Source organism: Euleptes europaea, chromosome 4, assembly GCF_029931775.1.
Source record: "Euleptes europaea isolate rEulEur1 chromosome 4, rEulEur1.hap1, whole genome shotgun sequence".
In the NCBI taxonomy this organism is placed as follows: Eukaryota; Metazoa; Chordata; class Lepidosauria; order Squamata; family Sphaerodactylidae; genus Euleptes; species Euleptes europaea.
The window spans coordinates 93734233-93761678 of record NC_079315.1 but is presented as its reverse complement, the minus strand read 5'-3'; the positions used below and the strand labels follow the sequence as shown (position 1 = coordinate 93761678).

Genomic DNA, 27446 nt, shown 5'->3' with positions numbered 1-27446 from the left:
TCATGTGCCTGCACACGACCCAAACTATTGATAATAATATTCATATGTTATGAAACTGACTTGTAACCCTCCGGTGGATATGTAGCGGTGACAAGATAAACCCATGTAGGATCCAGTTTGTACAAGGATGTGAGATCTCTGTTCTCATGTGAACAAAGAGTATACAGAAGACAAGAAGGCAGTCTTGCTTCTGGAGAACTGTAAGCCTCCCAGTCCTTGTATTTCCATACAGCCATGGGGACCGAGGCAGACGAATTGGCTTGGAAATCATATTTACAGCAATAATGTATCTAGCTTGCAGAATCTGGATGTGTTGTCAATGTTTTGCTACACATATTCATTAATAAGCACGACTCCAAAAATGTATTTGCTCCGCTTATTTCACAATGTGTTTCATTACATCCTCTGGCATGTATCCTACCACTCCGCTGAGCAAAGTAAGAAATCTTCCTCCAACAGAAGCCTCCTCAGCCTGGAAGAATTTCCTCTAGCCCACGGGTCGCAAAAGTGCGGCTCCCGAGCCGCAGGCGGCTCTTTGAGCCCTTGAGTGCGGCTCTTTCCATGTGCGGGCCCGGCTGAGTAGCGAAAGGGAGGGGGGCGGGAGAGAGTCTGCGCAGGAGGTGCTTGGGTTACGTCGGAGCGACCACGTGCCGCTGCTGCTGGCGGGCCTGCTGTGGGGAGAGAGTGCGCAGGAGGCGCTCAAATTACAAAGGGGCGACCACGTGCTGCTGCTGCTGGCTGGCCTGCTGTGGGGATTGGGGGGTTCTTAAGCAGTGGAGGGAGCGGCCGCCGTTTAGATATTTGCACGGTAAGCCCGCTCGCTGCCTCCTGGCTTCTGCTGTCAGCTCCTCGAGTCCCTCTTCAGAAAGGCTCGAGAGAAATTCTCATTGCTTTGGACGCGCTTCGCCCGGACGAGGAAGCCCCAGTGGCGCCTTTCTTAATTGAGGCCGCCCGCAGCCCGGACGGGAGGGGGAGGCAGAGAGCGAGCTGCCCCGGCGGCTGCCACCTCTTCCCTCCCTGCCACGCAGGCCTCTCTTTCAGTACGGCCGCTCTCGTCCCCTCGCCCCCAGGGCTGCAGAGCGAGCCCAAGGCCGTGCTCAGGCCGCCCCTGGGAGGGGGGAGGGGGCTGTCGCCATGGCCTCAAGGAAGGGAGGGAGGAAGGGGCAGTTGGGGGACTTTCCTTTCTTCCCTTCCCCCCCCCCGTGGAAGCTGCCTGGGTGCGCGGCCCTGCCTGCCTGCCCCCCCCAGCCGGGGGGGGGGCTCCTCCAGCCAAGCTACTTTGCTCGGGTGTCTGCCTGCCCTGAATCTGGAGCTCGTAGGTCCCAGTATGGTAGGGGGGGTGAGCACCTGCCCCTCCCTCTGGCCAGGAGGGAACTGGCATGTCCGTGGTGGGGGGGAGGATGGACGGACTGTGCATCTCCCTCTCTCCAGGGAGGGAGGAAGGGGCCATTGGGGGACTCTCATTTCTCCCCCCCCCCGTGGAAGCCGCCTGGGCACGCGGGCCTGCCTGCCTGCCTGCCCCTCCAGCCGAGGGGGGGGGGGCTCCTCCAGCCAAGCCACCTTGCTCGGGCATCTGCCTGCCCTGAATCTGGAGCCCGTCAGTCCCAGTATGGTAGGGGGGGTGAGCACCTGCCCCTCCCTCTGGCCAGGAGGGAACTGGCATGTCCTTGGGCGGGGGGGGGGAAGGATGGATGGACTGTGCATCTCCACCTTGTTTGTTTGCATGGAATACACACAGACCAGGGACCTGCTGGCCTTTTCCTCTGTGCCTGGGATCCCTGGACGTCTGGACCCTCGCTGGGTGATGGTGTGTGGGGGGGAGAAAACAGTGGGCCTTTTTGTCTGGCAATTGTTAGCCCTCCTCTGGCCTATTACTAAGGTTTCCCCTCTTCCTGCTACTTTGTGCCTCTTTCAAAAGGAAGGGGGGGTTACACTCTCCCCACAGCCATTCAGCACCCCACTGTGCAGTAAGTGCTCTACTGGTTTCTACTCCTGCTTCTTTTCTTTTCTGTTACCCAGATGGAGAACTCGGCACTTATCCTTGTTGAATTGCATCCTGTTCACATCTGCCCACTTTTCCAGTGTGTTCAGATCTCATTGAATGCTTTTTCTATCTTCTGGTTACCTGGTGTGTTCACTGCTCCTCCCAATTTGGTGTCATCTGGAGTAGTACCTCTCTTGCCCTCTTCCAGATCATTAATAAAAAATAATGAAAAGTACCAGGCCCAGAACTGATTCCTGTGCCCCCCCCCCCCACTGGACACCTCTCTCCATTCAGATGAAATGCCTGCTCCTGCTGCTTTCTTCTCCCCCCCCCCGGGGGGGATTTAATATATTTATGTTGCGTCCCCCTCTAAGCCACCTTTACTCTGATCTGAGAAGCGCCAAATGCGTTTGCTTTTTCTCTCACGTGGGAGCTGCTGTGAATCATGTCCCTTGCAAACTATGCCTTCCCACCCAGCCCTGGAGAGCCCGCTCTCTTTTCTAGGTCGGCTGCCCTCAATAGTCATTTGGGGTCATTTAGTCCAGGATCAGAGGAGCAGGCCTGTTAGGTTCTTTGGGGCACAGGCAGGACAGTACTGCTGCTGCAGTCATTGTCATGATTTAATGTTATGGATACCTTACTTACAAGTTAATTTTTATCAATAAATAAGATCATTATTAAGTTTGATGTCAAGTTTTATTCAGTGTACCTGTAGTTTAATTAAGACTTAAAACTTTAATTAAAGTTTATTAAGTCAATAAACAGTGTACCTACCTATATAGTTTGAGTTTAAAAAATTTGGCTCTCAAAAGAAATCTCAATCGTTGTACTGTTGATATTTGGCTCTCTTGACTAATGAGTTTGGCGACCCCTGCTCTAGCCTAAAGTAGGTCACCATATACTTGATCAGCTAAGGCTGTTTTGTAGTTAGGTTTTTAGTAATTGTATTTTAATTCCAGACATTGGCATTACTGGACAGTTTCAAATCAAAGTTAAACCAAGCCATAGCAGAAACACCTGAAAATGAAGTCTCTGAGCCTGAAGTGGAAGATGATGAAGGATGGTAAGTTTTCAGTCTCATTTGCTAAAACACCTTTTACCTGAGGTTAAAGATTAAGTAGGAATGGATTCTTGCTAAATTGTTCAGACAATTAAAAACTCCATAGCCTCTCATATCCATCTTAGGGATTTCACTGTGTTACTGGGGAAGTAGCTAAAAACCAGGAACTAATGTAGAATTGGTAGAGATTTTTTGCCTTTTCTGTTCAGAAGAGTAGCCTGTGACATATCTGGCATAAAATGTGCATTTCAGATTTAAAAACCACATGTTCATAATCTAAAGCCTATGTGCGATGGATTCATAACCTTAGAATCATACAGTTGGAAGGGACCACCAGGGTCATCTAGTCCAATCCCCTGCACAATGCAGGAAATTCATAACTACCTCCCCCACACACCACCAGTGACCCCTACTCCATGCCCAGAAGATGACCAAGATGCCTTCCCTCTCATGTTCTGCCTAAGGTCATAGAATCAGCATTGCTGACAGATGGCCATCTAGCCTCTGCTTAAAAACCTCCAGGGAAGGAGAGCTCACCACCTCCCAAGGAAGCCTGATCCACTGAGGAACCGCTCTAACTGTTAGAAAATTCTTCCTGATGTCTAGACAGAAACTCTTTCGGTTTAATTTCAACCCATTGGTTCTGGTCTGACCTTCTGGGGCAACAGAAAACAACTGGGCACGCTCCTCTATATGACAGCCCTTCAAGTACTTGAAGATGGTTATCATATCCTCTTCTCAGTCTTCTCCTCTTCAGGCTAAACGTATCCAGCTCCTTCAACCTTTCCTCATAGGACTTGGTCTCCAGACCCCTCACCATCTTTGTTGCCCTCCTCTGGACACGTTCCAGCTTGTCTACATCCTTCTTAAATTGTGGTGCCATAAGCATCTACAAAGCTATAGGACTGTCCACTTTGATAGTTTTGTATTTCTGGATGCTCCTTAAGTTGTTTTCAAGAGTGGCCCAGTCACAAAATGGTGTCTCAGAGGGTAGATCCAGTAACAAAAATGGTGTCTCAGAGGGTAGATCCAGTAACAAAAATGTACAAAAATCACAGAATTCAGAGGATATAAGAAGAGCAGTGGTCCACCTAGCTAGCATGGTGTAGTAGTTAAGAGCTGCAGACTTTAATCTGGAGAACTGGGTTTGATTCCCCACTCCTCCACATGAAGCCTGCTGGATGCCCTTGGACTAGTCACAGTTCTGTCAGAACTCTCTCAGCCCCACCTATCTCACAAGGTTCCTGTTGTGGGGGTGGGGGAAGGAAAGGTGATTGTAAGCCACTTTGAGACTCCTTACGGTAGAGAAAAGCAAGGTATAAAAAACAACTCTTCTTCTAGTCCAGCATCCTCTCTCTCACAGTGACTAACCAGTTACTGTATATTTGTCAATTGGCACAATTTTCACAGAGGCTATTTTTACATGAATAAATGTGTAACTAATGACTTGTTCCATGATATGGTGTACCTTAACATTTTAAATATCTGTTTACTAGTTTAATTGGCTGCAGTTTGTGCTACCAAGATTCCCCCCCCCCCAATACTTTTAAAAAATCAGAGGAAAATAGTGTTAAATATTTATTAGAAGGCAAAACACGTAGGTGATACCGGAGATATGAGGCCTTGGGCCGACATGTTAAGAATAACAATTCTTTTGCCCCTTTGTACACAGCATGTGTAAAGGATACAGATGCCCTCCCAAGGTTGTTCTAGCAGCTTTATTAGCCAAAAGATATGCACATTTGTGTCTGGATTGTAAAAGAAATGAGAAAACTGAAGACCTGTAGATGTAGTTAAATGTTGCATGCAGTAATATCAATGTCTTCCACCAGCAGGTGAAGGCTCTTTTGTTTTCTTTGGCATATCCCCAATAACTGTTCTTGCCCCTCCTCCCTGGTTTTGGTGTTATGTGTGTTTGTACGTTTATATGTTTTAATCGACTTATTTTATACGTGCTTTATATTAAATGCTGTTTGGAATGTTTTAAAATGTTCGTAATGTTTACCACCTTGGGGGGACTCTATTTGGGTGGGGAGGCAGCACAGAAATATGAAGGGGGCGGGTGGTGGCAATGTTTGCATGTAGATGGAATCATGCTGGGACATCTGACTTGGGGGGCACACAGTGTCTGCCACAAGCATCTTGTATGCTTTGAGACAGAGATGCGTGGAAGGAGCTTGCTATGTTGCTGTATCATTAAGAAGGCAGAAGTGCAGAGAGGCATTTATTGCAAAGCAGACTCAGTTGAGGTAGGAGAGAGAATTGTCACCAGCAAGAGTCAGCTAGTAGCAAGAGTGGATTTTGTTTTCAAGCTGCTCTTGCTAATTGACGCTGAAGGCAAGGCAGTCACAGAGGTTCGGTGAGAAAGAACCAGGATTAAATCAAGATACCATGTTTGTATATAACGTAAATGTACATATCCTGGCTTCTGAACCTGGCTTGAAGTACCTGAACTAACAATGGGTAGAATGGTGGCTAACATCTGGATGATCAGTTAACGGTAGTTTAATTTAATTAAGCCATGGTGTCGCAGTACATCTGAATTGACCCAGTGGGTTAGAACATCTGAATTGACCCAGCGGGTTAGCCCCTTCTACTTCACCAAATGGAGAAAATTTCCGTCGATACCCACTCCTCACTGCAAGCCCTGCCCCATCCTGGGCCACGTATCACACCATTGTCGAAGGTCCCCTGATCCTCAGGAATGTGTTACTTGCAGGGTTCAGGGAGCTGCAGCAAGAAGGGAGAGGGAGGGAAACTTCTGCTCTGTTCGTTGTGCTCAGGATATAAGCCAGTGTTCTGGTATATATGCCAGAGTTGAACCATGGAACTTTATTGGTTAAAGTCCTGCCACTTGTTCTACACAGCAGTTGTTAAAATTTTTACAAGGCTAAAGAAGAACTGTTTACATTCTCTCGAATCATCACTGAAGCATCAGCTCACCCCATTGCCTCCTCCACTGGTAACAATGAAGGAGGATGCGCCTTGGTGAGCTGCCACCAGTCAGTGTTGCCACTGAAGGGTCCAAGCCAAGGGGCCCCTGTGGTGTTGGCTGAGCTACTGCTCCTAACCACCAGTGGCCCTCCAGAGCAGTGGCCCACTGGGAAATCTCCCCGCAAGTTAAAGGGCTACCCCACCCCTGCTCGTTCAGGGGCTTTCTTTTATCCTGTAAGATAAAGAAAATTTTGGCATCTGCTGCATAGATAAACTGTAATAGCAAAGCCCAACTTCATGCTAATTTAACTGGACTAAATTGGCTTGAAGACTGTGGCATTCAGTAGCGCAAAGACTTTAAAAAGCAACCAAAAATCGTATGGTTAAGAGACAGAGGTTTGGAGAATAAAATTAATGTTTATTTCTGGACTCAAAATCCTCCCTCCCCGCCCCTTTTCAGTGCCCTCAACTAGATTGGGTGGCTGGATCCAATTGTGGCAACTTTGAAGGAATTTTTAGTGCTGACTTCCAGACCATTCCTCAAAATATGGTGGTGTGCTTAAGATGATTTATTATAAATATTGTGTGTGTGCATATGTGTGTGATATGCATAAATTATATGATTCCTAGACCATTTTGTAGGTCTCGGTTGCTACTTTTATGGGAAGTGAAAGCCAGCCAATGTGCTGTGCAGTTCTGTCAGGGTGTGTTATCTGAAGTAAAATGATTGCCTTTAAGACATTCTTATGTGTCCACATGAGTGGCCACACATTGAGGTATAATTTTCATTTTCTGTCAAGATAGAAGCCATTACCAATTTGTTATATTTTCTTTTATTTGGCAATCTTTTCCCCCCTCTGCAGTTTTTGGCGGAATTGCCATGCTGGCATAGAATATAACAGACATTTGGGTACTTTTCAGACGTATTTTACTTCTTTGCACAAAAACATTTTTAAAAAATTACAGCTCTACTGTAAACAGTGTGTATGGTGCTTGATAATTACTACCAGGTTTTTACCATTTTACAAGGCATTTGAAGAGGCATTGTTAAAAGATCTGAAGCAAGCTTGATAGTCTAGTATTCCTTTCTAAGGCTCAGAAATTCTCCTTGGGACAGACCACTGAAGTCAGCTTCCATGAGAGTTCTGTCTGCACCCATAATTTGCTTAGCTCCACAAAGTTGTAGAATGCAAAGTGCGTATAAAGTGAAAGTTGCGAATGCTGACAAGACCCTTGTCCAGCTGTTGATGAAGCCCCCCATGCATGAATCTCCCTCCTACACAGTCATCCTTGATTTGGCATGGAAACTCCAGATACTGCATTTACTCATCTTTTCTTGGCAGTGGGTGAAGATGAGGTGTTTCAGTGCTGATAAATTTAACACCAACTATTTTCATGACTGTTATTAACGAGGTGGTTTTGACCTTGTTGGGTTTTTGTTTCAAAGTGTATGTTGATAGCTTCAGATTTTTTTTTTTATACTTCACACCGGTTAGCTAAGGACAGTTGCTCAATTTCCTTAAGTGCTTTTGAATGGGGGTGCTCATTAAGGGTTCATTGGCTCGCGTTTCACGATTTGGCAGGCTCAGAAAATAAGTACAGATTGAAGACTCACAAATGTGTCATAGTTGCTGGTGACCTACTCACGTATATGCAGAGGCAGTGGAAGCGTAAGCATTGCCTACTGCTTCTCCTTTGTTGGTCTAATTTCTAGAGAAGATCAGACCACTTGTTTGGTCACTAGAGGATGTTTGCTGTAACACTGAATGGATCTGTGCAGATCAGGCTGAATTCTCAAAGGCTCCCACTAAGTTCTGTGTGACCAAGAACGCAGACTTGGGGGTTGGATCCAGTCATCTTTTTGCTAAAACTTGCTCAGTGCCCTTCCTTACTGAAGCTCCATATGGCTTTTTTCTATGCAAGTCCCATCATCCCTACATAACTTTCTTGGTGGTCAAAGGGTACTCCCTCCTCTCCTTTTCACCAACCCTTCAGTCTGGAACAGAAGCAGGTGTAAAACCTGTTTTTCACTTCACATAAGTGTCTACACTTAGCTCCCATGTCCCCAAGTGCATCCCTTTGCCCAGATAAATGAATGTCTACCCTTCACTTATATTGAGAGAAATAATCCATTGTACTTGGGGATAACATCATAATCTATCATCCTGATTGGTCCAGCAAGGATCCAGAGGGCAGGTGGGTCACATATCTGTGTGCAAAAGCATATTGTAACACTCTCTCCCCCAAACCCTCCATCATATACCCCCCACCCCGGTCAGCATAAGAACATAAGCAAGGCCCTGCTGGATCAGACCAAGGCCCATCAAGTCCAGCAGTCTGTTCACACAGTGGCCAACCAGGTGCCTCTAGGAAGCCACAAACAAGACGAGTGCAGCAGCACCATCCTGCCTGTGTTCCACAGCACCCAAAATAATAGGCATGCTCCTCTGATACTAGAGAGAATAGGTATGCAGCATGACTAGTATCCATTTTAACTAATAGCCATGAATACCCCTCTCCTCCATGAATATGTCCACTCCCCTCTTAAAGCCCTCCAAGCTGGCAGCCATCATCACATCCTGGGGCAGGGAGTTCCACAATTTAACTATGCGTTGTGTGAAAAAATATTTCCTTTTATCTGTTTTGAATCTCTCGCCCTCCAGCTTTAGCAGATGACCCCGTGTTCTAGTATTATGGGAGAGGGAGAAAAACTTCTCCCTGTCCACTCTCTCCAAACCTTGCATAATTTTATAGACTTCTATCATGTCTCCCCTTAGCCGCCTTCTTTCCAAGCTAAACAGCCCTAAGCGTCCTAACCGCTCGCCATAGGACAGTTGCTCTAGTCCCCTAATCATTTTGGTTGCTCTTTTCTGCACCTTCTCAAGCTCTGTAATATCCTTTTTTAGGTGTGGTGACCAGAACTGTACACAGTATTCCAAGTGTGGTCTCACCATAGATTTGTACAAGGGCAGTATGATATCAACAGTTTTATTTTCTATTCCTCGTCTAATTATGGCCAGCATAGAATTTGCCTTTTTTACAGCAGCCGCACACTGGGTTGACATCTTCATTGAGCTATCCACTATCACCCCAAGATCCCTTTCTTGGTCTGTCGCTGCCAGCACAGATCCCATCAGTGTTTATGTGAAGTTGGGATTTTTTGCCCCAATATGCATCACTTTACACTTACTCACATTGAATCTCATTTGCCATTTTAATGCCCATTCTTCCAGTATGCAGAGATCCTTCTGGAGCTCTTCACATTCCGATTTTGTTTTAACCACCCTAAATAATTTGGTGTCATTTGCAAACTTGGCTACTTCACTGTTTAACCCCAACTCCAGGTCATTGATGAACAGGTTGAAAAGCACCAGTCCCAACACAGATCCCTGAGGCACCCCACTGCTCACATCCCGCCATTGTGAGAACTGACCATTGATTCCTACTCTCTGCTTCCTATTTTTCAGCCAGCTCTCAATCCATAAGAGGACTTGTCCTCTTATCCCATGACTATTAAGTTTGCTTAGCAGTCTTTGGTGGGGGACTTTGTCAAAAGCTTTTTGGAAATCCAGATACACAATATCCACAGGCTCATTCCTGTCCACATGCTTGTTGACGCTTTCAAAAAACTCTAATAGTTTAGTGAGACAGGACCTACCCTTACAGAAGCCATGCTGGGTTTTGCCCAGCAGACCTTGCCCTTCTATATGCTTGACAATTCTATCTTTAATCATGCTTTCCACTAATTTACCCGGAAGAGACGTTAAGCTAACTTGCCTGTAATTTCCTGGGTCCCCCCTGGAACCTTTTTTATAAATGGGTGTTACATTGGCCATTCTCCAGTCCTCTGGTACAGAGGCTGATCGAAGGGACATATTACATATCTTTGTTAGAAGTTCAGCAATTTCCCATTTGAGTTCTTGAAGAACTCTAGGATGAATACCGTCTGGTCCCTGTGACTTGTTAGTTTGCAGTTTGTCTAGACGTTCTAGGACTTCCTGCCTTGTTACCACTATTTGCCTCAGTTCCTCATTTTCCTCTCTCCAAAATCTCTGTTCAGGAGAAGGAATCTGCCCTGTATCTTCAACAGTGAAGACAGATGAGAAAAATTCATTTAGTTTTTCAGCTTTATCCTCCCTTAGAGTTCCTTTACTCCCATTGTCATCCAATGGTCCAACCACTTCCCTAGCTGGTTTCCTACTCCTATTATACTTTAAAAAATTCTTATTTTTTGTTTTGATGTGTTTAGCAATAAGCATACAAACTCTTCACTTCTCCAAGGCATCTCGCTTTTATTATATAGTTAATAGTGACACGTTCCAGAGGGTTGCCAATGTTAGTTTTCTGCATTCCAAATAACAAAGAGTCCTGTGGCATTTTAAAGACTAACAAATTTTATTGTGGCATAAGCATTCATGAGCAGTAGCCTCTGGTTCATAAGCATTAATGCTGCAGTAGGTTTGTCTGTAATAGAGTTTATATGTCTTTCAATTTTGAGATCAACTTTTACTCAACATCTGGCTTTGGGGGTGAAGAACCATAGCTTGCAGAGTGCAGATCCCCGCTATGGCTTTGTGCTGTGTTTAATAAGGGAATATGTATTATAGAGAGATGGCAAATTTTGAGGATATCTAGAACAGAAAAAATCCAGTCATAGCAAAGTCCAAACTGGAGAACAGGACTATGTGGTGACTAGGGAGGTGAAGAAGAAGAAGAGTTGGTTTTTACATGCCGACTTTCTCTACCACTTAAGGGAGACTCAAACTGGCTTACAATCACCTTCCCTTCCCTTCCCACAACAGACACCCTGTGAGGTGGGTGAGGCTGAGAGAGTGTGACTTGCCCAAGGTCACCCAGCTTGCTTCATGTGGAGGAGTGGGGAAACAAATACAATTCACCAGATTAGCCTCCGCCACTCCTGTGGAGGAGTGGGGAATCAAACCCAGTTCTCCAGATCAGACTCTACCGCTCCAAACCACTGCTCCTAACCACTACACCATGCTGGAAGTCCAGCACAAACAGTACATGGAAGATAAAGCCAAGTGTAAATGTTAAAACAAAATATGTTCTGTTTACCCAAAACCTATTATATAAGGAGGGCTGAAAGGTTTCTAACATAACTCAGTACATCTTTGTATTCTTCAAATTTATCAAGAAAATACAGAGTGTGCTGTAGGAAGTGGAAGTCTGGTTTCCTTCTTTCTCCATTATATGGAGAGAGGGCAGCATGCAGCCAGCACAGTCTCACCCAATGTGGCAATTTAAAGCAGTAGATTCACTTCACGTCTGCTAGGTGGTTAAATGTTTTTATTACAGGGGCTTAATTTTCTTTTTGGATCCAGATTGTTGGTTTGGGAGGCTGTTATATAAACATATTCCACTCTGGAAGTGATTACTCCAGCAGTTACAAAAGCATGCACAATCTGAGTTAACATGTTGAGCAAGATAGCTAAATGCATTACCTGGCTATCCTTCTAAGCATGTAGCATCAGCCTCTTCAAATGTCAGCATTCCACACTTAGATGTGCTTGATTTTCGAATGCTTCCTCATACATTTTCATGCTAAGGACTTTGCTTCTGGTTAGAAATACAAATTTTCAGGGCAACAGAAACATTATAATAACGACAGCTTAAGCACAACATAAACGCCCCATGTTTATATTGTTTGGAGAACAGAATATGCATTATATTGTTCACATTGTTTGGAAAACAGAATATGTATTCAGTTTAGACAAAATTTAATTTGTGCCTGGAGAAAAGGAGGTTTGGAGTGGCATGATCTGAGCAGTTCATAAAATGAACCCCCAACACCATGCTCTTTGGAAGAACAAGATTAAAAGTGTTATGGTTAAAAATAATAATAAACCACGTGGTCTGGAAGCATCTGTCATCAGCATTTTTCTGAGGATTTTGTGTCCTAAAGTAACAATTTTTATTGCGAGTCATTCCATATAACAAGGAAGATCCGTTGTTATGTTATTGATAGGCACCACATATAGCTCAAAGAGGAGCTATATGTCAGATTCTGTGCTAGCCCCAGAGATTTAACAGTGCAATCTTAAATGAGTTACACCTTTCTAAGCCCATTAATTTCAGTGTACTCTGTTTAGGATTGCATTTTTAGGCCCTTCTGTTTCCAATTTCTTGACTACAATGGAGAACATAGTAAGAAGCTGAGTCATCTGTCATCCAGCATTTTCAAAAATGGTGGTTTGGGTCCTCAAGAACCAGCCTGTCTATGAAGACTTTCTCAGGAGTGAACCTCGTAATTAGAGAAGAAGAAGAGTTTGTTTTTACACCCCACTTTTCTCTACTTTTAAGGAGTCTCAAAGCGGCTTACAATTGCCTTCCCTTCCCCTCCCCATAACAGAAACCAACCCGGCATTTTCCTGAGCTTTCCTCTGCATTTTATCAGCCTTTTCCTATTGTCCAAAGCAAAGCCATTTTAGATCATCTTCGTCTTCTGTGTCTTTCTAAGAAGCAAATGCCTGCTGTCTTTCTCAGAAACAGCATATCTACAACACTGGCTGGGAGACAGCAGGGAAGGGAGGGCTTATCGCCCCTGAAGGTCAGTCGTTTTGTTAGGAGAACAAGGACCCTGAAGACATGCACAATGAGAACATACAGTTTCTGAAGTTCTGATAAGACCCCTAGCAGAGTCTAGCCTGGCTTATCACACAAGAGATTCATGCAACATGTACAGAACATGCAGTTTTGCATGATCATTCTGATGCACAATAGCCCCATAGAGCAGCTGTTTGTTATAGTAGAGAAGAATACCCACTTGCTGCAAGCGGTTGGCTCTTCAGCATAGGAGGCCCCACCCTGTTCCAGAACAGCCCACTCTTCACCATGCGCAGCACCCCAGCTCGTTAGGTCTCTGTGTGCGTTTGCCTTTCTCCCTGGCACAGTCTAGGAGACTGTGTGGGATTGCATCTGAATTGCTTGCTACCTGTCGTTAAATAAACCTTGCTTTGGAGGAGAGCCTGTTTCTTTGAGCCTCTATGGTCTTATGGGTGTGAGAGAGAAAAGTGCTTGCAATATAAGGTTCTGCCCCTCTCAGGGAAGGGCCTGATCCGCCCTTCAATGACAAGGCTGTGTTTATGTAACTGACCCTTGGGAGGACACTTCCTCAGGGCCTGAGAGACATCATCTTGGTGCAGCAATAGCCTGTGGTACAACACGCTGCAGGTCACTCTGTGAGGTAGGACAGGTGCAGTTTTTCATATCTAACAGCAGTCCCCCTTGAACTTACAGGAAACTCTGCATATTGACCACAGAATTCCTTCAGATTGCGGAAGATTCGGGGGCATATTGTAAAGTGCAATCTCGGTTCATATGAAGCATTCTCAGGGTTTTCTCTCCTTGTCCCTTGCGCTTTCTAAAATGTAGCAAATACTTCTTCCAGATGCACTTCCTAGAACAAGATCAGCAGTGTCTTCTGGGCAGGTTGTCCTCTACTATTAATCTTCTCATTGGAGAGACCCTATTCAACTTGGAAATGATGCTGGGTTCTTAGAATGAAGTCTGCAATACACTGGTCTGTGGGATTGAGTTTATGACCCATGTAACAATCCTAAATGCAAACCTCCTCCATTATCTGTGGCATTTGTTTGAGAGTCTAAAGCAGGGGTGTCAAACTCATTTGTTACGAGGGCCGGATATGACATAAATGTCCCTCAGTCGGGCCGGGCCATGCCTTGCCAGCCCAGATCGGGACTGGGTGGTGGTGGTTGCCTCAGCTGGCTCACGGGCCGGATAAGAGTTCTCAAGGGGCCGGATCTGGCCCCCGGGCCTTATGTTTGATACCCCTGGTCTAAAGGAAGAGGTAATGCTAAAAGTTAATTAAATTGCCAGTAATTTTTTGTACAAAAATAATATGTTCATTACTTTTCTACATGTACTTCAAAACTGATTAATATGCACTTTAAATTTCATCAAGAATCCACTCGTGGCTGTTATTATTTAGACAATTAGGTCCCCAACCCCCGGCTTTTCTTTCCTATAGACTAAATATAGCCAGTTCCTTCATTCTTGCCTCATAAGTCTGGCATTCCAAATCATTTGCCTTCAGAGTTGTTTTCTGGAAATTTCTCCGTTTTGTCAGTCTTCCTCCGAAGTTGTGGGTCGTAAGAAATTGGGCATAGGTAATTACTGATAAGTCAGACCTGACGAGCTGCTTATTTGTGTTGATTTGTCTGCTGCCCTACATGGACAGGATTCATCATAGTTATCTCCCACCCCTAGCCTTCCAATTACTCCAAGGTAATTACTCCTAAGTAATTAAGAGTAATTACTTCTATTATTCCAAAGGTAAAATACTCCAAATGTCCCAGGAGAAAAATAATAGAATAATACTAGCACTGTATTAGCATGGTGTAGTGGTTAAGAGCGGTGGTTTGGAGCAGTGGATGCTGATCTGGAGAACCAGGTTTGATTCCCCATTCCTCCACATGAGCAATGGAGGCTAATCTGGTGATCTGGATTTATTTCCCAACTCCTACACACGAAGCCAGCTGGGTAACCTTGGACTAGTCACACTCCAGACAAGCTGGAACGTGTCCAGAGGAAGGCAACAAAGATGGTGAGGGGTCTGGAGACCAAGCCCTATGAGGAAAGGTTGAAGGAGCTGGATATGTTTAGCCTGAAGAGGAGAAGACTGAGAGGGGATATGATAACCATCTTCAAGTACTTGAGGGGCTGTCATATAGAGGATGGTGCCGAGTTGTTTTCTGTTGCCCAAGAAGGTGGGACCAGAACCAACGGGTTGAAATTAAATCAAAAGAGTTTCCGTCAAGACATTAGGAAGAATTTTCTAACAGAGCAGTTTCTCAGTGGACCAGGCTTTCTCGGGAGGTGGTCAGCTCTCCTTCCATGGAGGTTTTTAAGAAGGGGTTAGATGGCCATCTGTCAGCAATGCTGATTCTGTGACCTTAGGCAGATGATGAGAGGGAGGGCATCTTGGCCATCTTCTGGTTACTGGGTGTGTGGAGGGGGAGGTAGTTGTGAATTTCCTGCATTGTGCTGGGGGTTGGACTTGATGGCCCTGGTGGTCCCTTCCAACTCTATGATTCTATGATTCTCTCAGCCTCACCTACCTCACAGGGTGTCTGTTGTGGGGAGGGGAAGGTGATTGTAAGCCAGTTTGATTCTCCCTTAAGTGGCAGAGAAAGTCGGCATATAAAAACCAACTCTTCTTCAGTGTCGGTTGGTTTTAGCTTAAAAAAGGGGGGGGAGTCTTATGCCACCTTAAAGACTGATAGATTTCTTGGTGTCATAAGTTCTTACAGTCTAGAGCCCACTGTGGAATGGGAGTTATCTATATTTCTATATACTTATATCGTATGTTCTTACTGCCTTATTGTTTTAATTGCTGGGTGGTACCTTTGAATGTTTGTTTTCTTACTATTATTTTGGATATTTGGATTAATGGGTTATCTGAGCTTATAATATTGTTGTTTTAAACTGCTTTTTAATGACGTTTTGTTGGGGGGAAGCTAGTTTTAATTATTTGGATTTGATTATTGATTTTATTAACGTATTGTTGTTGTATATTATTGATTTATGTTGGGGGTACAAGCCACCTCAAGAACCATTTTGGCTGAGAGACAGGGTAGAAATATTTAACGTAATTTATTAAATAAAGTAATAAAATATTCATTGTTGATTGGCTTCTACCCTGCTTCTTAGCCAAATTAAAGACCTTATGGTGATTTTGCAAAGGATTAGTTTACATGCTACATGTTAGTGACTGGTGCTGGTCATATTTACATAGTCTTTTCACTGATACATGTGGGTTGAAATAGTAGTAGTATTTGTTTATTTGTTTAGCCATAGGCCATTACAAAACTTTCTTACATAAACACAGAAAACTTAAAATGATATCAAAAAAAATTACAACGGTATGCATTTCCCTGGTAAAATCAATTACATACGCAATCTCTGTTAAAACATTATTTGGCTTCCTATGCAAAAAAATTCTTAATAACTTCACAAGCTCTAATCTTCCTGGCTGCAATAGCAAATTGTGATATTCTAAAGGTTACATGTGAATCAGAGTCAGAAAGTAGGAAGATCAATTTATCAAATTCAGAAGGGTTGAAATAGAGAACATACTGATTTCTCATATGTGTGAACTGTGGCTCCTCCAGAATGAGACATGTGATCACGATCCTCCCTTTGGGGAGGGGTGTCTCAATTAAGGTTTCTCGGTCTCAGGCTTGGGAGTGCAGGAACGTAACGTACCAATGTGGGACTTGAACCAATACCCCTCCAAACCATCCAGACTGTACCACTGAGCCAATTGCTGCTGCTTATGTAACAACAGCAACTCCTGGGGCTGCAGTTTCTCTCCTGGTCTTGGTTCATGAGACTAGATCCTTGCACATAATCCAAGAAGCCAATCACATAACTATAAAGCCTAGGCTTGTAAGATGATAGCTCAGTATGATCAACATATCAGCCGCTGAGGATCTGTCTGAGACTAGCTTAGTGCTTCTACTTGCCTAACCCAGCCTGACTTTCTGGCGCTCTACTCTGTCTCAGAATTGCAGTAACTGGGCCCTTCAATTTGGGCTGCTCACTTGGACTTCTGGCCCCACCCTTGATCTCGATTCCACTTCATGCCACTGGCCCTGCACCATGAGTTGCATCCAGATACCTGGACTGTACAGCCCATGCCAGTCCTGTGCAAGTCCCTGTCAGCTACATAACCTAGCAAATTACTACCACTTGCAAATTTGAATTGTACGGTTTGGAATCACTAAAGTAGTGCTTCTGATTTCCACACAACCATCTGAAGGCACCTTTTATTGGAAATATTGGTCAGATTCAGTGGGAAATGAATGGAACAGGAACAGAAGCAAGGCTTGGTGGAATTCACCCCAGCCTTTAAGTTGTCAAGCACTGAGGTTGGATCCAACCAGCATTTTCTCTGATGAAAAAAGGGAGGAGGGGTCCCTTTTGACCACCCAAAATGCTGTACAAGGGATCATTGGACCTGTGTGGCCAAACCAATGTGGGGCAGGGTCTGTAATAAGAAGGGGGAATTGGGGGGAATGGAGCAAAAAACCTCACTGGATCCAGCCCATAGCATCTTTGTTCCAGGTTATTTCTGTGAAATTCCCTACCACTCTGTTCATCAAATTTTGAACCCTTCCTCCAGCCTAAGGAATTTTGGTAGGATACATGCCATTACTTTAAGTACGCTGGGAGAAAATCTAGTCTTGGTCAGAAAAGCTGAAGCAGTCTCCATTAGATAGGATGACCTGATGATCTTGCCCTCTCTTTGGTGAGATTCTTTGAACTGGACCCTAGGATAGTTAGGTGGATAGAGATAGAATTCAACGAGATCTGAACACACTGGAAAAGTGGGCGGATGTGAACAGGATACAATTCAATGAGGAGAAGTGCCGAGTTCTACATCTGGGTAACAGAAATGAGGGATATGCATACTGGATGGGAGATACACTTCTGGGCAGTAGTGTGTGTGAACAGGATCTTGGGGTACAGGTGGACTGTAAGTTAAATATGAGCAGCCAATGTGATACAGCGACAAAAAAAGCTAATGCAATCTTGGGGTGCATCAATAGAGGCATAACATCCAAATCACAAGATGTCATAGTTCCACTGTACACTGCATTGGTCAGGCCGCACCTGGAGTATTGTGTGCAGTTCTGGAGGTCTCACTTCTAAAAGGATGTGGGTGCAGAGGAGAGCGACAAGGATGATCAGGAGCCTAGAGACCAAGCCCTATAAGGAAAGGCTAAGGGAATTGGGAATGTTTAGTCTGGAGAAGAAGAGGTTGAGGGGGAACATGATTGCTCTCTTTAAGTATTTGAAGGGCTGTCAATTAGAGGAGGGCAGGGAGCTGTTCCTGTTGGCAGCAGAGGAATAGGATTCACAATAATGGGTTTAAATTGGGGGAGGATAAGTACCGGATGGATAGTAGGGAAAAAATTTTTACAGTAAGAGTTGTTTGACAGTGGAATCAGCTACCTAGGGAGGTGGTGAGCTCCCCCTCACTGGCAGTCTTTAGGCAGAGGCTGGACAAGCACTTGTCAGGGATGCTCTAGGCTGATCCTGCATTAAGCAGGGGGTTGGACTAGATGGCCTGTATGGCCCTTTTCAACTCTATATGAAGCGACTCACCACCTTCTAATATTCTTGTTTAAGGTTTAATTTTCATATGTGTTAGTTACTGCAAACCTGTTCTGAAGATTTGCAGCCTGGCTCAGCGGGTTGCTTTAGGAATGTGAACCACAGCTAGAATGTTAGACCAACTGGGCTATAGGTCTGCAGTAAGGTGGTTCCTGTATCTTATAAGGCATGCTTTATAACTTTGTGTACACCAGTACTCTGTCTGGGGTGACATCTGGCCTTCACATCATCATGTCTCATACCCATCTGCATTACTGGTATGTTCTCTGCAAAGCCCTTGGTTAATCTTGTATCAAACCATCTGAAGTATGTTTATGAAGCAGTTTTGGGAAACGTTTTAAATATAGGGTATGTGTGAACTGTTCCTGTAAATGACTGAACAAAAGGCATCATGCCTGTGCTTTGCACAGTGGAAATACTGAGCATAAATCATAATGGTTTTATATGTCTGCGTTTCTGATGCTATTGCAAAACCCAGTCCCTTTTTTTTTTTTTTTTTTAAGTAGCACTGTGTCAGGGCTGTGACTCCTGATGGTTTGGCTTTTCATGGACACATTAATATCCCACTAGACAGGTTGTTCAGAATGTTTTAAGAGCAAAATGACCGCTTTGGGCCTCTTAAAAGAAAAAGAAAAATCTGTGGAAACAGATTTACAAAGTAAAGTTTATGTTGTCATCAGCCTGATTTTTTTTTCAAAGAATGGATTGTTTGCGTGCAGACTCTGCCTGAGTGAGGTTCTGCATAGGCTACATTGCCTCAATAGAGTGTGCATGTGCAAGTGCGTGTAGAAAAGCAGGCACACAGAGAGCTGACGCTACTCTAAAATTCTAACCAGAGGACATGACGTTCAGTGGATACCAATCTGTTGATGTACCCTGGCCCGAGGAGTGTGCAGCTGTCCAAAACAAGAGCCAGGGCTTCTTCAGCCCTGGGGGACCCTAAAGAGTTCCGCAGGGCCTGCAGATCGGAGCTATTCCACCAGGCCTACAATTAATGGCAGCCGCAGATGTCATCAGTGTTGGCCTCCCTTATCTGTATCTGTTTGCTTATGAGCTAATAGGGGGCTTGTCTGCTGGCTGTGCTCTCAGCAGGTTTTTAGTGTCTTCTGATTATATTTTAGACTGTTGAGAACTGGGTAGTCTTTTTAAAGAGCCAGTGTAGTGGTTAAGAGCGGTGGCTTGGAGCGGTGGACTCTGATCTGGAGAACCGGGTTTGATTCCCCACTCCTCCACATGAGTGGCGGAGGCTAATCTGGTGAACTGGATTTGTGTCCCCACTCCTACACACAGAGCCCTGTGGCGCAGAGTGGTAAAGCTGCAGTACTGCAGTCAAAAGCTCTGCTCACGACCTGAGTTCGATCCCAGCGGAAGTTGGTTTCAGGTAGCTGGCTCAAGGTTGACTCAGCCTTCCATCCTTCCGAGGTCGGTCAAATGAGTACCCAGCTTGCTGGGGGTAAAGGGAAGATATCTGGGGAAGGCACTGGTAAACCACCCCGTAAACAAAGTCTGCCTAGGAAACGTCGGGATGTGACGTCACCCCATGGGTCAGGAATGACCTGGTGCTTGCACAGGGGACCTTTACCTTTTTTACACACAGAGCCAGCTGGATGACCTTGGGCAAGTTACAGCTCCGTTAGAGCTCTCTCAGCCCCACCTACCTCACAGGGTGTCTGTTGTGGGAAGGGGAAGGGAAGGTGATTGTAAGCCAGTTTGAGTCTCCCTTAAGTGGTAGAGAAAGTTGGCATATAAAAACAAACTCTTCTTCTTAAAAAAAAATAGATTATAGTCTGTATGTTGATTTTAATGTTGTTACCTGCCCTGAGCCTGGCTTTGTCTGGGGAGGGCGGGTTAGAAATCGAAATAATAAATAAACAGTGTTCTGCTGAATATGATGAGAGAATTGGAACATGTTTTTCCCCAGCTTCTGCATGAGCATCAGAACATCATAATAAGAGCCCTGCTGGATTAGATCAGTGGTCCGTCTAGTCCAGCATCCTGTTTCACACAGTGGCCAGCCAGTTACTATGGAGGGCCAACAACAGGACGTGGAGGCCAAGGCCTTCCCCAGGTGTTGCCTCCTGGCACTGGCATTCAAAGGTTTACTGCCTCTGAATATAGAGGTTCCCTTTTGTAACCATGTTTGCAGGTCTCAGGTAAGGGACTGGGAGACTGGCAGCTAATGCTCAGGGGCAGAGCTATGAATCACTAGGTAGTCATTAGCCTCAGCCCTTCATCAACAATATTTTATTTAAACTTATTTGCCTCCTTGGCTCCCTGCTGGGGACTCAAAGCAGCTTACAGAGAAATACAGAAAAATATGATTTAGACAAACACAAAAAGTATAATAAAAGTTGACATCCTGTGCTGATCCTGGATCCACTGGCCTGGCTTACTCCAAGCCACAGGCTGTGTGCCAAGAGCCCTTATGCTTGGGCACCTGGCCTTGCCCTTAGGCTTCAATACCTGCAACAGGGAGGGAAAGAGAAGCTCAGCCCAGATTTTGCACAGCTGACAGACACACACACACATCCATGATGAGAAGAATAATAGTTTCGAGAGTTTGGTTTAGAGAGGGTTTTTGTTTTTTAAGATCAAAACAAAAAATTCACATGTGCTATGAGAGCCAGCGTGGTGTAGTGGTCAAGAGCAGTGGTTTGGAGTGGTGGTCTCTAGTCTGGAAAACCAAGTTTGATTCCCCACTCCTCCACATGTGTTTCGGATGCAAATCCGGTGAACTGGGTTGGTTTCCCCACTCTTCCACCTGAAGCCAGCTGGGTGACCTTGCGCTAGTCACAGCTCTCTTAGAGCTCTTTCAGCCCCACCTATCTCAAAAGGTGTCTGTTGTGGGGAGAGGAAGGGAAGGTGATTGTAAGCCGGTTTGATTCTTCCTTAAGTGGTAGAGAAACTCAGCATATAAAAACTAACTCTTCTTCTTCTATAAATGCTAGTTTTTGTAGACTATAGCAAGAGCATGCCTTCTGTCTCCATTCTGACCCTTTCTCTTTGCTGTGGTCAGAAGCAGTGCTGCAATAATCCTTATCAAAAGTGGCATTATAATCATATTAATATCTGTACCTACGGAACTGTACTATAAGCACATCCCTGTATTCTGATTGATTAGTTTACCATTTAGTTTATCAAATTGCACACTGGTTCTTTGTGTCATGAAAATTATAAGTCCTACACTCCAAAATGTATTGTACTCCTTCTCTAGAAATGTAATCTTCAAAGCCCTTTAGGGGGGAAAATGCACTACCTCTCTCTGAATGATTCTTCCTGCCAGGAAACACTTTGATCAACCTAATTGGTAGTTCTGTTCCTCATGACTTAAAAAGATGATCCTTCTGATCTGTAAATCAGGATAGCCACACTTTTCTGGTAGAAATGTGTGCTTCTCCTTCAAGCCTGCTCTTATTGTTATGGAGCCTAAATGTTCAATTATGCAGTTCTATGTCCTTGGGAAATTTGATATCATAAACAACCTGGGCCAGGATTGGTGAGCAATTGTATAGCTTTGAAAAGTCATAGTTGTATATCCCTTAGTGTTTGTTTTCTTTATGAACACTGGTTTTGTCTTCTTCCAGTGATGGCAATTGACATGTAACTGTTTAATTTACCATTGTGACAGACTTGGCTTGCCAGCATAGGGCTGAAGGAATTGCCTGCCTAATTTGAACATTTTTGAGTATACAGTTTTTATCATAAAATTCTGGGGGTGAGGGGCATGACTCAAGCATCTGCTTTTCATGCAGAAGGTGCCAGGATCAAAATGACAAGGTGTGAAAGCCCTCTGCTTAAGACCCTGAACATCACCTGCCAGAGAACAGAGAATAGTGACCTTGATATACCATGTTATGACACAGCCAAAGACCACTTCATGTGTGCTTAGCTAAGAGTGAGATTTTATGCAGAATTACACCGTTCTGAAATTATATAGCTAAGAGTGAGATTAATATAAAATAAATAATTGGTGTCTCCCCATTTAGAAGAAGGGGGAACCACTGTGATTGTTCCCTCGTTCACAGCAGTAATGGCCAGGGAGATGCACATGTGAGCACACACATGCTTACACATAGGGTTGGATCCTGAGTAACTTTTCTGCTCACCAATGGTATGTCTGTCGGTGGAACAGACATTTCCTGCCCCCCTCTCTCCCGCTGCAACCAGTTAATCTCCCTGAAATGTTTCTCCTGGGGTGGGGGGATATTGGACCCTCAGGAATGGCACAAGAAGCATGTCAGGGGTGTGCATCAGGGAGATGTAATAGGCAGAAATTATATGGAAATTCCCTTCCATGAGCAGAAAATTTAGTCCAGATCCATGATTTATTTATTTTGAGAATGGAAATTAGTATCAGTTCATTCTCTGCTTATATTTTCAGGTGAGTTCTTTAGTATTTCTTTCTATTTATACCATGTTTACTCAAAATGAAGACAACATTTTTAACCTTTTTGGCTTCCTAAAAGGGAGGAGTCGTCTTCCACGGGTATACAGATTTGCTGAGTGTGAGAGGGGATTCACTGTGCACACGGGAAGAGCTTTGGAGAAAGCATGCCAACTCATCCAGTAAGAGAAGAGTGGCAATGAAAGTGAGCTGCTTTTACAAATTCCACCTTGCAAGCTGTGATGTGTTTCAAGGGGTAGAGGAGGAGTCAGGTAGCCTCACAGGCTAGATTTAATAACTGCAGTTCCTTGCCTGTCAAATGGTAAGAAGTGGTAGGAACTGTGGTGGTGGATTTGCTCCTCTGCTAACCCATGTTTCTGGCTCAGAATAGTACTCCACACCAGCTTTAGCTTCTTCCCCTGTGCTTCAGGCCAAAGTTGCCTAGTAGTTCTGCTCTCTTTCCCCCCAGAAACTCAGAAAAGCTGTTTAGCACAGCATTAGCTATAGCTGTTATGAGTTTGTGGACATTTTAGCTAAGGAAGGATAAGGCAAGTAGTTAGTTTTAAACATCCTGCTGAATTGGAAGATATAACATCTTCTGTTAGAAAAGTGTGACTTTCTAGCCTAAAGAAGCATTGTGTGTGAGGAGGTGTTAACAGTGCATTCCGAAGGAGAGTTATGCCCTTCTAAGCTCATTGATGTCAATTGATTTATAAGGGTGTAGTTCTGTTTAGGATCGCACTACCAGGTAGTTTATGTATATGAACCTTTGTTTAGTAGTTAGACTTTTTTTGGGGGGGAGGTAATCAGCCAGAGACTGGGGGGGGGCAGGGACATGGGGCGGGTGGCTGACAGCCATGAGAAAACCTTGGATGTCAGTCCTCTGTAGGAATCACCAAAAACTTTATGGTTTTACCACAGAGTTTGGGCCAATTCCTGGAGAGATATGATGTTACTTCCAGGTTTTCCCAGAAGTGATGTCACACTGATAGCCATTTTTTTATTTCATTTTTATCCCACCACCTCTCCTGCGATCCCTATTTTATTTTTCTTCCACTGCCCTTGTCACTGGGGGCTGGCAACCTTTATGGGGAGTGGGGGTAAAAAAGCAGTGTCTTGCCTTTTAAAATTTGAAACACTGTGATCAATTACTACTTGTGAACAGTTATAATACAAAGAGGTGCAAAAAGTAAAGTGATTATTTTCTTCTGTAGTCTATATTATTTATTTTATATTAATTACTATGTAATAATAACTTTATACCGTATATACTAGCGTATAAGCCGAGTTTTTCAGCCCAAAAAAAGGGCTGAAAAAGCCGGCCTCGGCTTATACGCGGGTCAATACGGTGGAGGGGGGGAGGGGGGAACTTACCGCTGTCACCGCCGCCATCGCCGCCGGGCCCGCACACCTTTCCCCGGCCGGCAGCAGCCTTCCTGGGCTGGCAAGAGGCCCCTCCAGGCCGCGCCGCGCCCAGGCCGCTCCCAGCAGCCGGCAGCAGCCTTCTTGGGCTGGCAACAGGCCCCTCCAGGCCCCTCCAGGCCGCGCCTCCGCCGCTGCCGCGCCCGGGCCGCTCCCAGCAGCCGGCAGCAGCCTTCCTGGGCCGGCAAGACGACGACGATTCGCCGCGTCTCCCGGTGAGTAGGGGGTTCAGGGGATCTTCCCCCTCCCCCCCTTGGATGGCACTGGGGTCGGGGTGGTTTGGGGTGGGTCGGGAGGGCCCGGGAGGCCGGGGGGAGGGCGACCTGGGGCAGGGGCGAGACCATCCCTGCGCTCTAAAATGGCAGCCGCCATTTTAGAGCACAGCATTGCCGGTAAAGGGAATTTCTTATTGACCCTCGGCTTATACGCGGGTCAATAAGAAATTCCCTTTTCTGGCCTCAAATTTGGGGGGGTTGGCTTATACTCGGGTCGGCTTATACGGTACTTGCCTTTTGTAGTTTTAAATGCAGGGTCATCTGCTTTTATATGTAACCTCTTTTTAGGAGGGCTGTCTGATATTCAGGGTTGTCTTTTTTTTGAGTAAATACAGTATATGGAGCTGCCTCTATTTTTATAAGTGTTTTTGTAGTGATTCTCCTTGTTGCACTTACTGAGCTTTCGAACTTGACAAATGTAGTCAAAAAAGAAGGGAGGGAAGTGGAACCCCTACTGAACAATCCTTCTGGCCCAAGTCTTCCAAAGACTTGATTGTTCAAAATCCATAGAGTTTCTGGCTTGAAAGGAAATGGGACCAGGGGTCAGGTAGTTAACTAGGCTGTGAACAAGGTGCAAGATGCTTAGTACCCAATGCTAACTCTCATGTAAAGCACGTTGTGTTTCCAGTGATCAACATGACTTACTTCCTGTGCAGTGGGGACACTCAAGAAGAGATGGGGGTGGGATGGGACCTGCTTCAGGGGAAGTCAGACTGCGATCACACACCGTTTTCTGAGGCTGGCCATGGTTAGTTTTTTTTGTTAATTAATTGGAAACCACCCAGGCCATCTTGAATTTCCCCCTTCTCATCTTATATGCTGATTACTTACCGGATGCTCCTGAACTCAGCTGATAGCACAAAACAATGGCCATTTACGCACGGGAGGTTTTGCCTTGGATTTGTCGCTCTGTAGATGCACATTTTCCCCATCCACGTTCTCAAAACTCAACAATAAGCCCCCATGCAGAGTTTTGAGAATTCGGATGGGGGAAATGTGCATCTAGAGAGCGGCAAATCCAAGGCAAAACCTCCCGTGCATAAACGGCCAATGTCAGTGGTAAGTGGGTTTTCTTTTTTCTTCATTTCAGTCTGTGGGAGTCTGATAGGGGATAGGAAGAAATGAGTTTTTCCAGGGGTTATGATGTTTTACGTCCCTTCTAGCCTAACAGCAACTACAGTGAAATATTCTAGTACGTTTTCTTAAATCAAGAATTTGTTTATCCACTTCAGTGGCTTCAGAGTTAAAGAGGCTTTGTTACCTTGCAGGGCCCTCATTTTGACCTCAAGAGATTTGTTTATGAATTCTCTTTAGCAATTAGCTTTAGTGTTTGGATTTTGGAGATGGTACATCTGTCTTTCTTGCATTGCTCCTACTAATTAACCTTTTTATCGCAGTTTTGGATTTGAACCAAAGCGTCCCTGTTTTGTGATTAATTAGCAGCTCCCACTAGGCTTTTAAAATACACTTTTAAGACTGGCGATTACAGATGCAGGCCGTTTGCATATTGCTGCTGCAGAACCTTCATTCCGTTCAGCGAGGCTCATGCAAGTCCAGCTGAAACTGAGTGGAGGGAGCACGGGGACTGTGAACCTGTGATATAACAATTACCTTGCCGAATTTCACCCTAGTATTTTACTGGCAATTCCATGAGCCCTGAACAAAGCAAGAGGCAAAAAGGACCTGGATCAGGATCTGTGTCAAAAACACCTGATGTAGCGCCAACCTATTGGATTTCTTTGCCGTATGAAGCAGCTGTGCTCAGAAGTAGCCAAAATAATAGTGATAGACTTGTTTGTTTGTTTGTTTGTTTGTTTGTTTGTTTGTTTGTTTGTTTGTTTGCAGGAGTTCAATCTAAGCCTACTGATTTATTCAACAGAAAGGAGCCTGTTTTTGTTTTAGTTGTGAACAGTGTAGATAAGTTAATTGACAATAAATTTTGGGATTGAGAAGGCTGATTTTTGTGATTGTGTTCTATTTACATCCTAAGCTATGGAGAGTTGAACATGCCTAAGCCAATAAAATCAAAAGGCCTTGGCATGCCTGACTCTGGATAGGATCAGGTTAGATTCTTCATTTACTTTTAGGTTTCACATTTTACCTACCTCGAATAATTTATTTTCCTTTGTTTTCTGTTCTTATTTTATTTGTGTTTGCTTGCTTGATCTCTCTCTCTCTCTGTGTGTGTCTCTCTCTCTACCTTCTAGTCTTTTCTTTCTTTACACTCCTTCCTCAATTTATTTTTCTTTGGGGCCTCTTCTGTTTCTCATCTGTCTCTCCTCTTCCTGTGCCACCCGCTTCTCTGTTGGAAATGAAAGAGTGCCAGTGAGTTCATTCTTCCAGAACAGCTAACACTTCTTTTCTTGGGGAAGGAGACCTCCGTTGCCTTTGATCTGCGAACTCTCATCTGTCCTGTCTGTCCTGCCTGTTTTGTGTGCTACACAGTTGTAGGGCAACTGGAGACAGGGTGTTGCAACATTTTCTCTGTTGTTTGTGGCTCAACTTTTCAAATACAATGACTCAGAGTATTGGCAGGGACAATTAGTATTTAAAGGAATATTTTCCCGCTTATATACCCCCCTTTTACAGGCAGATTATAACAGCTGAGAGGGGGGGCAGATCCACAGCAGCCGGGAACAGCGCAGCCACGCCACCTCCTCAGAGGCTTCCCAGCCTCCGCACAGGCAAAAAAGGCTTTTTAAAACATAAAAATAGATGACTGGGGGAGGGATCCTCCATTTCCTACAATGGGGCTGCGCCACCAAGAAAAGTGGCACAGCACCACCGCAGCATGAGAGGGCGTTCCCTGGACAAAAGGGGCGAGGAAGCTGCCTAATGGCAGTCCCTCCCTCAGGAACCTCCCTATGCCGGCGTGAGCTTTCCCTTCTGGGAAAGCCCTGCTGGCATGGTTGTGCTGGCCACAGGGGCCAGCGGCCCCCAGATGCCAGTGGATTTGCCCCCCACTGGCATAGGTGCGACCTTATTCCATGATAAGGGGGCACCTATGCCAGCACGGAGTCATGCCGGCTCCTAAGGAGCTTCACACACACCCTTCAGGAATGGACTCTTAAGAACAAGAAGCACATTTTGAGGGCTTCCTTTATGTATAAATAGCTGTCGTAATCCTGAACACAGTGATTCTATCAGCTGCTCAGGTATGTACTATCAGGGACCTAAGGCAAGTAGCTGGACAGCTGTCTGTGATACAGAGGGATATTCTTGTGGCCT

At 44.9% G+C, this 27446-nt stretch overlaps 2 protein-coding genes across 2 annotated transcripts in view; one reads left to right on the top strand and one right to left on the bottom strand.

Annotated features, from left to right (window-relative positions):
- The window catches only part of SREK1IP1 (SREK1 interacting protein 1), a 192970-nt gene that overhangs the window by 113561 nt on the left and 51963 nt on the right, over positions 1–27446 (bottom strand). The window lies entirely within an intron of this gene.
- The window catches only part of CWC27 (CWC27 spliceosome associated cyclophilin), a 134865-nt gene that overhangs the window by 99810 nt on the left and 7609 nt on the right, over positions 1–27446 (top strand). The window contains exon 13 of the mRNA XM_056848620.1: positions 2944–3047. Within this exon, the coding sequence (XP_056704598.1) occupies positions 2944–3047 (104 nt within the window). The remainder of the gene's footprint in view (positions 1–2943; positions 3048–27446) is intronic.